General features: G+C 39.5%; 1 protein-coding gene across 4 annotated transcripts in view; it reads left to right on the top strand.

The window, feature by feature from the left end:
* Positions 1–16,103, top strand: part of adcy5 (adenylate cyclase 5) — a 93,296-nt gene that overhangs the window by 54,506 nt on the left and 22,687 nt on the right. For all 4 annotated transcript variants that reach the window (XM_069154987.1, XM_069154985.1, XM_069154986.1 and 1 more), the window contains exons 4-8: positions 3,411–3,522; positions 7,657–7,784; positions 8,990–9,148; positions 9,299–9,440; positions 11,927–12,064. In XM_069154987.1, the coding sequence (XP_069011088.1) occupies positions 3,411–3,522; positions 7,657–7,784; positions 8,990–9,148; positions 9,299–9,440; positions 11,927–12,064 (679 nt within the window). The remainder of the gene's footprint in view (positions 1–3,410; positions 3,523–7,656; positions 7,785–8,989; positions 9,149–9,298; positions 9,441–11,926; positions 12,065–16,103) is intronic.

Here is a 16,103-nt window from a genome sequence, read left to right as displayed (position 1 = left end):
ACATTTCAACAGAACCTCTTTTAGAGAAGTATTATTTATTTCCTGCTTTGCCAATTGACTCGCCAAACTTGATATGTCACAGCTTGCTTGTGTTTGACCTTTACCAGTGTTATAAAAGAGGCAACATGACTGCTAAATGAGAGCCACTTTGAAGTCCAGTAACCAGTTTTATAACACACATGGATCCAGAACCATGTTCCAATACGGCCTCCCTCTAAAATTTCACCTTAATTTTTTTCAGCTGGTTGACTATATGGATAAAATAAATTTCACAAAAATGATACACTGATACATCTTCATTTTTATTGTGTATTGTTAATTCTGCAGTGTTTAAACTTTCATACTCTGTGAGGTTAAAAATCAAGTGAGTAAAAGCAGTTTCTCTTTTGTAGTCTTTAGAGCATGCCATCTTTCCCTCTCTCTCCCTCTTCCATCCATCCACTCTCTTCTTGCCTTTCTCTTCGACCCTCACTTCCTCTACCCAGCGAGACAGACCTGTTCCTGAGCTCGGACACATCGGTCCAGTGTCTGGTTTTACTCAACGTCCCATGCATCAGCTCACAGAAAGCAATCAATTATTCTCAGAAGTGTGTACCCCGGAGTGGGAACTCCTAATCCTTTTCAGTCTAAGACCCAAATTGAGTAAATTTAGACATTTTGAAGGCCCTGCTTCATTAGAACATGTTAGTGCTCTTGACATGTGAGCAGCCGGGGGTAGGGGGTGGGGTGGAGGGGGGGGGGGGAATCCATTAAGACAAAATGAATGTCACATACTCAGAATACAAACTCGAACCGTGTCCTGCCCATACATACTGTACAAACACAGCATGTTCTCTTGGCTGTGCAACAGGCACCGACCCTGAAAGAATCATATCATTGTTTGGTCTAAAGCATTTGTTTATTTATAGCTTTCTCTTCTGCTTCTTTGGGGTCTGACTCAGAAAGCCACTTTTACATATAGTCAGGAAACTGTTGGATTATCTGGCTTCACAAAATCAAACAATGGCAGTGCTGCCTGTATGTAACTGTAAATTAAATTGCTGTAGTAATCTGACATTGTATATGATTGTGTTCCCATCAAAGGGGGGAGGTGTAAACAGTATTACAAGATTACAAAATAAGCAAAAAGACAATTCAATATCACGACTACCGCCTATGACATCATAGGGTGAATTTATTGTGTGTAATGTGAAAGTGATGCATTATAGATATTCTTATATTCATAGGATGCTATTTGTAAAGGTGAAATAATGAAGTGGTCTGTAATATAAAGAGCAGCTCTTAAGTGATGTGATGTGAACTCATGGGATGTGTGGGTCACACAGTGGCCTGGACCCATTTTTACTGTAAAACTACCGAATTTAGACATTTTTGTCAAGGGATATAGGACATATATTTTCTAAGTCCACGATATATACAAGGGTGGATCACAACATTCAGAGACTGCTCCTGTTGCATGTGAGCTGTGATCAGCACCGTGACATGCACAGAGAACATGGAAGCCGTAACTTTCCTTTTTCTGTGGCAGATCAGGTAAACAGTTCAAACTATTAGAAGTCAGGAGAATAAATAAGATTACGGTTGGAGTTTTGAATCTGAGGTCATTTTAAGTTTATTTGACCTTTGGGCATCCCACAGCAATTGCTCAAGCTGATGCAAAACAGGATAGTGTTAAGCAGAAGGAACACACAATCATGGTCTTGCCATCTAAATTAGGAAGTTCATCACATGTTTTCACCCCAGGAGGAAAATCGTTGACCAGACAATAAATATTATTGAAGAAGGGAAATATTGAGCGCGAGATGTGACTGTGTGCTGGAAAGTTATGATCTTTCACAGAACAACTTGAGGCATTCAGGACTTTCTCATGGGGTTTCATCTGTGAGTGTACATGAGGCCACGCTGACTGTCTCTCACAGACTAAGCTCATTACTGCCGACCTGCCAGCTCCGTGCCATTTGTCCTTGTTTCTTCCTGAGAGAAACGATTCAACCTGCACGGTGAGATCATCGGCCCCGCTGTCAGGCCGGCGTCAGGAGAGTAATGACAATGGCCTCTATCACAAAAAGGCCTCCACTGTATCAGTTTACCTTGTTCCCAGCTAACTTTTCACAAGCGCCCTGTCACTCCAAATGTATCGCGCGCACCCACACTCTCTCTTTGCCCGTACCTCATAAGAATAAATGCAGTGTCAAGTACTTTAAAATAAAAGATTACAGGTTCTGTATTACATTCCAACATGACTTTACAAAGCTGCTCTAATCACAACCTCACACCTCTCCGCTCCATCAGTGGCTCCAACGTACACCTTGGCCAGAGTCATTGAATCACCCACCTCCACCTCTCTCAATTCCTGCCGAATAATTAATAATCAGTAATCTGAAAATTAGTGGAGTAAAAAGAACTTGCCTCGGATATATAGTGGAGTAGAAATATGAAGTAAAACCAAATGGAAATACTCGCATAAAGTACTTTAAATTTGTACTTAAGTATAGCACTTATATATGCAGTGTTGGAATGTAACTATTTACTATTGTCGAAGGGCGTGGTACTCTGAACTGGTCGCCTGACACACGGAGACACGACTGTTCACTCTCACATCCACACAGTCAGCAGTTAACATGAGCAGTCGTTGGACTGTGGAAGGATGAAGCAGACTCCGAAGATTTGAACTCAGAACCTGTTTTGTTGTACACCAGCCTGCTGCTGTAAACTCCTCTCAGAGGAGGTTCTCACAATGAAGGAAGATTTCACTCTGTGCAATGTTTTATTTGAGTCTCTGAAGCATGTTGTCTGACCTCATACGGTGCAGGGAACTGATTCCCAGTAGCCCTCTGACTCCAACTGTGCTTTCCAACTAACACAATTGATTGAGTTCACATGTGGTAAAGCAAAGAGGAATCACGTTGTTGTTGCTGCACTGGGAACAAAATGAAGGAAAAGGGTGCAGTAAATTGTGCTTCTCTAGATTGCACATAAGCGAACATTACATTGACTTCTGTACGCTTACCGTTTTTTACCTGCATCTTGACAGTGGATTTGAAAAGGTTGAATCAGCCAATTTGAATCGGCGCCCTTCGGAGTCTCTACAAGCTACAGTTTCCTGCAATCCTCAGCGCAGTGCAGGTTTGCAGAAAGATTTTCATGTAAATTCAGAGAAGCATTATTCCAAACTTAATTTGAACTTTTCTTTATTATTCCTGCTTCTTGTTGACATTCATTGCTGGCATGTTTAAAAGAAATAGATGCCGTGTGTCTGTGTGCAGCCTCATCAGGCAAAAAGTACAGTTAGGAGGGAAAAGGACTGCAGTACTGAGAGAATTTGGATTTGGAAACTGTGAGGAAATTGAGTAAAATCTTCAGAATAAAGTAAGTTGAATTGTGTTTCTCTTGTCTTTGTGTCTCTGCAGCATCCTATTCGCAGACATCGAGGGCTTCACCAGTCTGGCGTCCCAGTGCACAGCGCAGGAGTTGGTGATGACTCTCAATGAACTCTTCGCCCGCTTCGACAAGCTGGCAGCGGTAAGGATGCAGTTACATGCACGTGTATAATGCACACAAAAGGAAACTAACAATTTGGTTAGCATATTTTTTTTTTATCTTAATATATTTTAACTTGATTTTTTTAAAACAACAATGTTTGTTTATCTTTTGGTTTGAGAATAATCACAATTCTTCCACTACAAATGTAAAAAAAAATCCTATTAAGATGGCATGCCACACATTGTTTTTTATCAATATCAATGGTAAATAATCTGAATTGATAAAAATTATAACAGTATATACAAATAATTTCCCAGCATACACTAACAACACTACACTGACGAAGCCTTGGCTTGTTTAGGCAAGATCCTGTTTGACTCTGGGTGTTGCTCACGTCCAGTTACTTATGTTACTAGTTATTTATGTGTGACATTAGTCTGAGGTCATACGAGCCTGATTCTATTTCTGTTTTATTCCTGAAAATCTTTGTCCTCCTGGTGACTGTAAGTGGGGTGAATAACCCAGTTATTGAGGGTTATGGAGGGACTCACTCTAATAACACAGTGGGAGATTCACGGAACATCCTGTAAATGATAATTGGTCGAGAGAAAGGCTGCCAGGACCTAAGGGTCACAATTAACCTGCTTTTACTGCAGTCTACTGTTTATTTAACCTGCTGCTGCGCCAACACGCGGTGTGTCAACAGAGATGCATACAGGCTGTGCACGGTTCTCACAGGTGGTTGTTGTGTGGAGCTGTTGTACCAGTTTGGACCACTGATGCAGTCTTCATAGTGTTAACGGTGGAAACCTTGGATCTGTTGGAGCTAGATGTTCCCGGTTGAAGGCCCACCTCTGCTGTTACTGAGGTGGATACTTAAATAAAACCCGATGACATCATGAATGTCCTCAAAATATGTAAATTGCAGACAGCACAAGCTCCTCCAAAACCAAGTTCCAGATGCTCTGAAGCCTGAGGAGCAGTAGAAGAAGAAGTTTGATATTCAAACCGTCTGAACTGTCTGAATATTTGATGTATTATTGAAACACTGAATAATCCATGACGTAGTTTTGTCTTTCCAGAGTGTAATCAGCATAATAATTAAAGTGCATGTTGACAGAAGAAGCACTGAAACAGTCATCAGACGAATCATGGAGAACAAATCCAAGGCTAGAGCCACCGCAGGAGGGATCACACTGTGCCATTAAAAATTAATGGAGCTTTCAGAGTAAAGTGACGGCCTCTATGCAGCCAAGGTGGACGAGGTCTCACAGACTAAAGAAAGATACTTTACTGCAGCTGACCAGTGACAAAAGTCCTTCTCTGGTTTAGCACCTGTTTGTTCCACACGGGTTTCATTTCCAGGGCATTGAATATTTTATTGTTGTTGGTATCCGAGAGCACAAAGTACCTTACTGTATGTCTCTGTATGACAAGGTGGATTGAAAAAGGTCATGTGACAATGTAGAAAGAAGAGAAAGTATTTTTTTTGTGCCTAACCCTCACCAAACAGTGACTGTGTCACAGTTAACCCAACCCATGATGTTTTCCTAAACCTAACCACGAGAGCAGCTTTGATAAATCGTCAGTATTTGACATCTTGAGAATGTGTTGGTTTTTTAAAACTCAACCAAGGTGGTGAAATATTCCATTATCATTGGCATAGTTCATATCAGGCACACTCATGTCACAGGTCTAGATCTACAGAAGAGGTCTTTAGATGTCTTTGCATTGCAGAAAAACATCCTACCATGCAAAGTTAGGTATATTTTTTTAAGCCCCCCTCCCCCGCACAAATTGACAAACTTTTAGATTTTATTCTAAACATTAGTAGATTTTTTTTTTATTTCCCTGAAAGATTCTAAAATGACGCTAAATAAAACAATCTGTGAAGTAATGATCATTCTTTGGGTGAAATGGTTAAATGTCGTAAACTGGTAAGCAAGAACACATAGGGCCTGATTTATTAAGATCTCAAATATCGGGTACTAAATTGCATGTTCCTTCCAAAAGTTTGCAAATTTTTTTGCACCCGTTTTGTGGGTGATTTATTAAGAGTAACTGCGTCATTGAAATCAGGTGCAAATCGCTGTATTTAAAAGAGGGGTTCGCGTGTGTTAAAGTGATTCCAGCAATGAAAAACAACGACCACAAAAGGAAAAGGAAATCTGATCCCATTGAAATTAAGAAATATAAATATAACGAGAACAAAAAGGCGAAAAAAAGGTTTCATAATAAAACGTCGGCAAATAAAAGAGGAGGCACGGTGGATGAGATCCTCAAACAAACACCGATCAGCAGGTCCAGATCTTTCTGTGATGAGCAGGTGACTTTTCATTCAGTGCCTCGCGAGTGCTCGTGAACCTGATGAAGCTACCTGTGAATTCTGCGGGACACATTCAGTACCTGTGACAGCACACCTGAATAACAGGACTGGTGGGATATCCAAGCAGAGATACTCTGGAACGACCCAGAGGCAGGACAATGCTGAGTCGCAAGACGTTTTTTAATTGCTGGTATTTTGTGGCTCCTCAATGTTGTTGGCTGTCAATCATCATTCAGTTCATTCAATAACTCAGAAATGTCATCGCTGGACAAACAATATGTCTGAATCATTTTTCCCTCTGACGTCTCAAAAATGTTTCCACGGGTGTAAAACCACGTTCTCTACGTATTCTTTGGTTTCTCTGCGTCTCCTTCTCACCACAATAAGAGCATAAGAGCAGCCGTTAAAACGTTCCCTTCAGTCGTACAAACATACACATCAATCACTTCTCCTATTTCTATTTTCAGGCACGTGATTTTACACACGCAAACCTTTAGTAAATCAGGCCCGTAGTGTTTTAGGAGTCACAACACGATAAGACCAGGAGCGTGACACTAAGCTGACTAAATGAATATTTTCTGAATGTTTTCATGTGAGATGGTGTGATGACAAAACAAGGAGGGTGAAAAGATACCAAATTCTGTTTCAGCTTGCCTATAGAGTTTGGACATTAAATTGTTTTACAGTTTTTCACTTTATTTGGTCCTTATTTCAATGTGGTTACTTACTCAGTTTAAAAATAAATACAGTTTTGTGTCCTGAAAGTAGCTAAACTCCCGTTATAAAATACATATCTTCTTGACATGTGCAGTTTTTAGAGAGCAGCTCCAAAACATCTGTTTCATAGCTGCAACACCACATTTGTTCATAGCACATATCTAATATCTGAACCACAGCACATTCATGAATATTGATCGTTTTCTTTTCTAACCAGAAGCCTCATTGTTTGTCCAGCTAATGCTCAATGTATGTCATTTGTTTATGAAAGGTGAAATGATGTGCTAATCAATATTTATGAGTGAGCTGGACATAATGGCATTATAAACCAGGAAGGTTGCAACTGACCTTTTTTATGTCCACACCAGATGTACCTTGTCTCTGTGTGCGTGCATGCACACACACGCGCACACACACACACACACACACACACACACACACACACACACACACACACACACAGTACACAGTGCTCCTGACACACTGGGTCGTCTTGTATTTTCCCCAGAGCGATGTGCTAGAGATACTCAGGTGGCTATCATGAGACACAGTATTCTACAAAACCCGAAGGATCCCCCAACACACACACACACACACACACACACACACACACACACACACACACACACACACACACACACACACACACATACACACACACACACACACACACAAAACATGCTGTTGTCCAACACACTGTTAAGAGATCTTTGATGGTCTGAAGCTAACGTGTAAAATCTTTGCTAACATCCCGTTATTAGAGGAATCCTGCTTTCTGTTTCCATGTAACACATTTTCATCTTCATCTTCATATCACTTAATATTTAGCTCCGAGGTCAAATGAGCCACAGAATCAGCATCTCTCTTACCTCAAGTGGGACATTAATCTGCAAATAACCGAAACCATTTAAAGTTTGATGTCTGAACATGGCAGGAAGAGTTGCGTAGTCATGGTTTGTACAAGACATCTTTGTTTCAATCCATTTCCAGCACACTCCCACAGGTCATACCTCACTACCTAAGGGTAACGTGAAGTCATTTTGAAACCCACCAAAGTAAATTCTTTCATTTGTAAGGTGATGTATGTTTCAAGTAAGTTCTTCTTTCCTGTTTCCTGTTTCCTGTGACAGGAGAACCACTGTCTGCGGATCAAGATCCTGGGAGACTGCTACTACTGTGTGTCGGGGCTGCCGGAGGCGAGGGCTGACCACGCCCACTGCTGTGTGGAGATGGGGATGGACATGATAGAGGCCATCTCGTAAGTCGCCTCCTGAGTTATCATGACATCATTGCTCAACAGAACTAAATATTTCAAATGCTGATGAAGCTCTTGTTAGTTTGTATCAGAGTATTTTCTCTACAGTAGCTGGACAGTCAAAGGAACAACCACTGGATAAACGAATGGATGGTTTCCAGATTTCTGGTTTTAGTTCTATTTTATAGGAATAACTAATTCTGTTATGTCTTTCATAAGTAAATCATTTGTTATCCATTACACATCCAAAGATGACTTGTGCTTCCAGTGTTTTATCACATGTTAGCTCCTCAGAGGGCAAGATCAACATCTGCTATCTGATTTTATTGTTGTGCACTAGAGTTAAGGAAACAGGTCGAAGCTTGAGCCTGATTGGTTGTATCAGGATGTGACATGTCTGTTATTTATTCTCTGAAGGGCTTGTATGGCCCTCAAGGCTTTTTATTGGCTGAATACCCTCACTCTGCTGTTGTTGCCTCTATAGCTTCATCTGTCCATCTGTCCATTTGTTTTCTGCTTCTTATCCTGTTCAGAACAGCAAATGTCTGAGGGAGGACCCCATCTTCAGCATGCTCTAGGCTATTACTCAAAGGAAAAGTTTGACATAATGCCAAAATATAAACATATTCTCCTTGTTGCCAAGAGTTAGATGAGACGATTTGTACCACTGTCATGTCTCTATAGTAAATATAACGCTACCGTCGGCAGCCAACATTTCCCAAAATGTGGAACTTTCCCTTTAAAAGATTTAGTCCTTTCACCTAAATCCAAACATATTTTCTTTGTCTTTTGTATATCACCAAGCAGATTTCGGTTTTATGGATGTTAGTGGAACTCAAATGTTGAAAGATATCTTGAAAAATGTTGCATTTATTTGTGTAACCCAAAAAACAGACCCTTTCAAACACCTGGATTTGATATCTCCTGTATTATAAAAACTGTCCAGTGCACAAGAAGTGATGTACTTGGTGATTAAAAGACAAGAAGATCTGGCTTGCTAGCTAAATCTGGGCTATCATTCACTGCACAGAAAAAGCAGCACCTATGGAAACATCAAGTATCCAAGTGTAAAGATATCACAGTGCTGAAAACAATCAGTGATCTCTGGGACACTCAACACCAACGTGTATCAGCAAAGAAAGTTGGTGACATTAGAAACAATAATTTTGCAGATCAGCACTCAGCAGATTGTTTTGTGTTTCCTGCAGGCTGGTGCGGGAGGTGACCGGGGTGAATGTGAACATGCGAGTGGGCATCCACAGTGGCAGGGTCCACTGCGGGGTGCTGGGACTCAGGAAGTGGCAGTTTGACGTCTGGTCCAACGATGTCACGCTAGCAAATCAGATGGAAGCTGGGGGCCAAGCCGGGTATGTCTCTCCCATTATGTTCAAGTTGAGACGATTTAAAAGTTTTTTTTGCTAAAACTGTATAAACTGCTGATAGAGACGTAGATCTAAATATACAATATCTAAATAATGTACATTTATGTGTGTGCATGTTTGTTGTTCTCGTTTCAGGCGGATCCATATCACTAAGGCCACTTTGAATTATCTGAATGGGGACTACGATGTGGAAGCGGGAGCAGGAGGAGAAAGAAATGCCTACCTGAAGAAGCACAACATAGATACCTACCTCATTGTGGGCTGCAGTCAGAAAAGGGTACGATTCTCATTAGTCTTTAAGAGCCAGTGTGTAGGCTTTAGTGGTGCGGTGGCAGACTGCAGCTTGGCTCATCCTCCTCTTCCAGGCATGTAATTGAATCTACTGTGGCCACAAAACTTGCAAAAAAACATGAAAGTCCTACTCCAGAGCCGGTGCAACATGGCACGTTCCCTGGAAGAGGACTTTCTCCCTGTGTAGATATGAAGAGCTAAAAAACAACAACATGAAAACATAATTATGAATATTATATTCTCTTTTTTCCATTCAGTCCCCTTAAATCCAACACACTGAAGCTTTAAAAACCAAAGTACAAACATACAAAGATACATTTCAGCTTGAAATATTAATATGTCTAAATTGTTAGCAAACACTACACATAAAGAACACACAAGGACACAATATTTTTCCATCTTTACAGTCTCCTTTTTGTTCTGGTTTGGTCTCGATGAAAAAAAATACCCGGCTCATTGGCTGCTAAATGTTCCCAGTGAGTGAAACCAATAAACTAAAAGAGGCTAAAATGCTTCATCAAGAAGTGAAGAATAATGCTTTGTCGTTTCATAACGGTGAGCCCTTTCAGTTTACACATTGACCTCATCATTTACTTCAGTTTTATTTAAAAAAAAAAAAAAAAAAAAAATCGTTAAATGATTTCATATTTTGAAAAAGAACAGTTGATGTAATCTGGAGGGATCATACAAGTTACCTTGCTCATTGGCAAAGCAGACTTTCTGTGGTTTGACCATTTTACATTTTCCCAATTATTTTCCTCACTCTCTGAGAGTGCAAACATGTCTGAGCTGTCATCTCCCTCGTAAAACATTTTATGCCAATAAAAATTGTTGGTTAGGAATATAAAATCTGGGTAAAACCTATTTATACTATTTTCTTAAAAAGTTCATTGTAAGAAAATGACATGGTATAAACATATGTGTAACTCCGTTACCTAGACACAATTTGAATATGAAACTGAGGGCTGATACTACATTTGTTTTAAAGCTTAAAAATACAATTTAACTTTCCTTTTGTTAGTGTTAAATTATTTTGAAGCTACAAATGTGACATCTTTCATACATCATAGTCACTAAAATGCTGTTTTTGATGAAGCTATCTTTTAGAATACTCACAGCCTGTCCATATTGCACTTATCATTGTTTATAAAGTGGGATTTTCATCCTGTGTGAACTTTGTTTCCAGGAGAGTTCATCTCCACTTCACAGCATGAGCTTGAGTTTGTTTATGACTGGAACGTTTTTCTTCAGCCTCACATCAGCTGTCTCTGTCCTCCAGCAATATCACAAGCTGTGACTATAGATAACATGTCATGTGAAGTGATATTGTCCTCTCATTTTACTGCCAATGCTGGGAGATAGAAGGAAGATTGTGCAGATGAATTATTTCTGTTACCTTTTATTTTTTTTAATCTTTTTCAAATACATCCTAGAGCCAGTACACAGTGCTGCTAATATCAGATCTGGAGGGAATAAAATAGTGCAGATCGCATCTCCGGAAACCACCTTTCAGCACAACACCAGGAGCAGAAACTGCTTATTTATCATGACCATAGGAGTATTACAGTTGGTGGATTCTTTTACCCTTTTCTTCTCACAGTATAAGGTGTAAATAAATGTTCAATAATCGTCAGGAAGAACTTTCCTACTCTGTTTGCCCAGATTTTTGAGATATCCATCTCTTGATATTTCCAAAAAGCCTGGAGGTGAGCAAAATTCCTTCTCTCAGCCTTAGACAACGACATTTACAGTGTTCAGCTGTAATTTGATCTATAGATCATGCTACTAAAATTTACATAAAAGCGTATTTCTCCTGTAGAAAATGTCCTGATTAAAAACTTTAACTGTAAGGTCACTAGATTTAGAGATCCAGAGTGACATTATTGTACACTCTTTCTGGAAAGAGTGCATATGTTAAAAATAAATTGAAAAGACAAAACAACAAGAAAAACAAGGCAGTTGAAAGTGTTTTACAGAAATACTTTAAAAGTAAGTTATCAAGAAGAAATTAAAATTGCATTTAAATTTAAAAAAAAAAAAAAAAAGTAGATTAATGTCCTGTATAGAGGCATACATAGAAGTACAAGACATTAAAATTGCAGTTATATATTTGCTTAACTTGAAAGCCTCAGCAAAATAATAGACTTTAAAGCCCTGAATTCAATGAGATGACTGTGATAGCAGACCTATAGTTTGTTCCACAGGTGGGGAGCAAAGAAAGTAAAAGGTGATTCAATTTTCTTTGTTTTGATTATGGAAACACTGAGTGAACCAGGCGACCTGTGGCAGTAGAAAATAATTTAAAATATAAAAACACAAAGATAAAACCTTCAAAAGGGTACTACAGTGCATATGAATAATATCATCATAATCTCTTCGAGGTCAATTTGTCAGCTGATTTACTTGATGTCAAACTAAACACAATCTTGTACATGTATTTTTAACACATTTCTGCATCTTTATGTCTGACAGAAAGAAGAAAAGGCAATGATTGCTAAAATGAACCGACAGAGGACCAATTCTGTCACCCACAACAGCGGCCACTGGACCGACCGTCCCTTCTACAACCATTTGGGTGGAAACCAGGTCTCCAAGGAGATGAAGAGGATGGTGAGGAATATTTTAAAAATGATCGTCGTTAGATTAAAAGTGTCCTGACCTGCTTGCCAGTGTCATTTGAATGCCACAGCCGAGTGACTCTCCTGCAGATATCTCAGCTCTCAGTTGGTGATGAAGACAACATGCCTTTGATAGTCATTTGATCTGCAGTGCTGTTAAGCAGCGGCACACTCTTCCTCTCACAGCTCACCCTGGCTCAGAGAGGCTCTCAGGAGCAGGCAGGGGGACGACAGCAACATGTAGGCAGCCACAGGGAGGTGAGAGATGTAGCAGCAGCAGTGATGTGACCGCATCCAGATTCATTTTATTTACATACTGGAACTCTCCCTGCTGAGCTGACCCCGCAAACCCTGACTCACTCAGTGAAGTGATAGACCCATATCTCACACACAGATGAATAGTTTGGTGTTTTTTCTCATATCAACAGTCAACCCACCTCTCCCAGTGAATCTATTATAGGGAAGAGGATGAGGAAGCCCCGGCCACATGCACAGTTCTCTATACGTTTTCTATTGCTGTTCTACACACACTATATCAAACCTGGCTGGTAATACCCACAAAAGCACAAATTAAAGTGGAACTTCAGCCTTTCCTTTTCACATTAAGGCCAGTTTTCTCTTCGTAGCGAGCACAACTCAGCTTGAGTTTTCTGTGGCATCCTGAGGCTTAATTCAATTCAGTATTATTTGTATCATGCCAAATTACAACACATTATTTCAAGGCACTTAACATAGTAGAGTCCTTACAAAAGAACCTTACAACATTAAAGAAAGGAAACCCATTAAATTCCCTGCCCTTTAACAGGAAGAAAAACCTCAGACAGAACCAGACTCAGCTGGACAGCCATCTGTCTCGACTGCTTGGGGTGAGAGGAGACTAAGAGAGAAAAGAACAGCATAGAGATCCAACACAATAAACTGTTGGTGGAGAAAGAAAAAGCACAACTACTACGTGAGCATAGAGAACTGTGAGAGAGAAACAAACAATGAACAAAACTAGGGGGGGTGCATAAAGGTAATAAGATGTAATGGGACATATTTGTAACCTGCATTACAGTTGTGGTGTGGAGTTTTAAAGATATATCCAGAGGGATATTGTTATTGTGTTGCAGCTTTATATAAGTGCACTTTTAGCATAGCGGCAATGCCCCTGTAAAGGTTGCTGTCAGAATATAGGAAGCAGAGTTGATCATATCTGGCTCTTGATTGTCAGAAGGCTGAACAGACTCCTTATAAATTGTTTTGGATGAATGTGTCTGCCAAATGACTTCAATGTAATGTTATGAATACAGCCCGGTGGAGCCCTGTATATGTCAGACAAATGTGCAAATTCCCTTTTGATGTTTAAAGCAATCATTATACTGTGTGTGAGGAGAATAAAATACAGTACTGATGTGTGATATCACTGATTTCCTTTATGATGCAGTACTAAGTAAAACCCAGGCTGATATCGATGATTTACTGTAGCATTAATGTCACCACTTACTTCATAACCATATTTATTTATTTAGCTGGACTATTCATTTGTATCAATTTGAATGAAACATCATTTTGTGATCTTGATAATGCGGAGAGCTCTCGTTGTTTGAGCATTATGACTAAAACTGAAGCCTGAATGACTTTCTCTGAATGACTTGAATGACTCGCCAAACTCTTTCTCTCTACCTGGATATTTCATGCCACTGCCAAAGGACTCTGAGAGTGAAGTCTGTCTCGCTCTAGCGGCACCTTTATTCTCATCATCTGTACTGCGATAAAATTTCAGATGCTTAACAAGGTTTGTGATGATGCCACAGTACACCACAGTTCTCTTACATACATCACATACAGCGTTGTTGCTTTTTCAGAGCTCAAAAAGGTCCACACATGAGTGTTTGCAGCCTGCCATCATCGACACGAAAGACCCGTATGAATATCACAGGCAGGAGAAGTAGTTCCTTTCTACCGGGTATTATTTAGACTGATTCTGGTGATATGGTGGCTGCTTTTCCTTGTTTATCATAACAAAATGTTTACCCCTAATTACTGAGTTTAGTTATATATCTTTTAATATGAGAATCTATCCTAAAGCAGAACTTTCGAGTTTGAAGTTTTGATATTTCCGTATTGATCTGTACACCACTAAAATACAAGGAAGGGAAGGATTTTTGACAGATTACATATGATCAGATTGATCAGATTGCAACAGAAACACAGCTGTGACAGATTATACAATACTCACTGTATGACGTGTTAGACACTGCATTACGCTACTAAAAAAAAAGCTTTTTATTATTTTGTGCTTTTATTTTGAAGGACCCTTATATGTTTTGCACGTCTTGCTTCAAAACAGTCGATAATTAGATTTTTTTTTTTTTAATTTTAAGTGAGACGTGCATGGATTTCTACATCAAATATATTTTTCCATCATTATTAGTTTTAATGTGATCCACTGAGTGGCTCTACAGCAGCGTTACAGCTCTGTTTAGAGAGAATGCAGCAACAAGTGGGTGGGTGGCATTATCAGACCGCACAGACAAAGAAAAAGAGTGCCACCTACTGAAACTTCAACCACGCTAACACATCACCTCTGGAAAACAACTATGAAGTCATGTCAAACTGATTTACAATGGGCACTTTTGGCATTTACAGCAACAACTGCTCAGCATAGAGACAGCCTCATGTCGTGTTGTCCTGGATGAGTACATTCAATTATTCGTCCTGACATCACATCAGCGACTGTGGTGGTTTTTTTTGTTTTCATTTTGCTAATATCAGATGAGTGTGTCAGCAAAGTGTCAGTTATTTTTCACGCCCTGAGTCACAGTGCTTTCAAAGTTTCGGCAAAATATGAATGCTCCCTCTCCGTCTCTACACTGTTCATTAATCACAGGACAAACTCTGAAGGTATAGCAAGTTGTAGAAGTGCACAGAGAGCATGAGAGACCATTTTTGGGTTGTTATGGACCGATGTTCTCTTTTGTTCTGTCTGTTCAGAGACAGATGAAGTTGAGCAGTGGACTGTGAGTCATCCAGGACTTTTACACTTGTACTGTCTGTTCTAGTCTTTAAATGTAAAAGAGTGCTGAGCTCCCTTGTGTTCCTTTAGCGTTGACGTTTGTGTGTTAACCCACGAGAGGGAGCTAGAGAGACGCCTCAGCTCGCTCTGCAGCATCAAAGTTGGAATACCTGACACCAAAGTGTAAGAATTTAATGACAGGAACAGATTACAGTTTGTGAATGGAGTAGAAGCAAAGAGACAGCAACTGATGATTATTTAAGATTTTATAATGATACAAATCCAGGGAGAATCAGCAAGGCTGATGATTTTTGGCACACACATTTTCTAACAGAAAAGAATAGAAAGAACGAATATTGTAATAAAATAGAAATAAAGGGGTTTCGTCTGTTTCTTAACTGTTTGGTTATGAATTTTTTTTAATTCTCACTCAGTTGCTCTGTGGGAGGAGAAAAAGCAAGTAAAATGCATCCGAATTGTTTTGACTCAACACTGATACTTTGTTATTTCACCTTTTTTTTAAAAAATTTTTTTATCCCTTTATCTGACCTCAAGAACTAGAAGAGGGCAGACAACTTCTTATTCACACAATTGCCTTTTTTTTCCCCCTTTAACCTTGATCTTTGTTTCTTGCTGTGCAGAGAATGGATGAACGGTACAAATCCCAGTTTGACTCAAACACTGTATCTTAGGTTTTAGCTGACAAACACATCATTGTTTTTCCTGTTCATTTGCTTCCAGCCACCAGGAACAATTCCCTTCACGCTTACTGTCGTTTTCTTTGGCTCAGACTAATCATTATGTCATCAGGCCCTCCGATAACTGTTATTTTCAAAATCACAATGCCAGCATTGCAGTCGATTGTTATTATTCAGTTGAACAAGCTGCAATCAGAGGGATAATTGATGGGCTAAAGCTTCTTTCTTAGAAAAAATAAAGATATGTGGGAAGTGAAAATAATTTGTAGCAAGGTTCAATAGAAGTTTAAACCTCAAAAGTCGACATGCTGTTGTATAAATCACATGCATTTGTT

The sequence above is a fragment of the Embiotoca jacksoni genome, unplaced genomic scaffold, assembly GCF_022577435.1.
Source record: "Embiotoca jacksoni isolate LCO1_2020_lvr unplaced genomic scaffold, fEmbJac1.0.p SCAF_2, whole genome shotgun sequence".
NCBI classification, from domain to species: domain Eukaryota; kingdom Metazoa; phylum Chordata; class Actinopteri; family Embiotocidae; genus Embiotoca; species Embiotoca jacksoni.
Note: the sequence above shows the minus strand (reverse complement) of the source record. Positions and strands in the feature narration are given on the sequence as shown.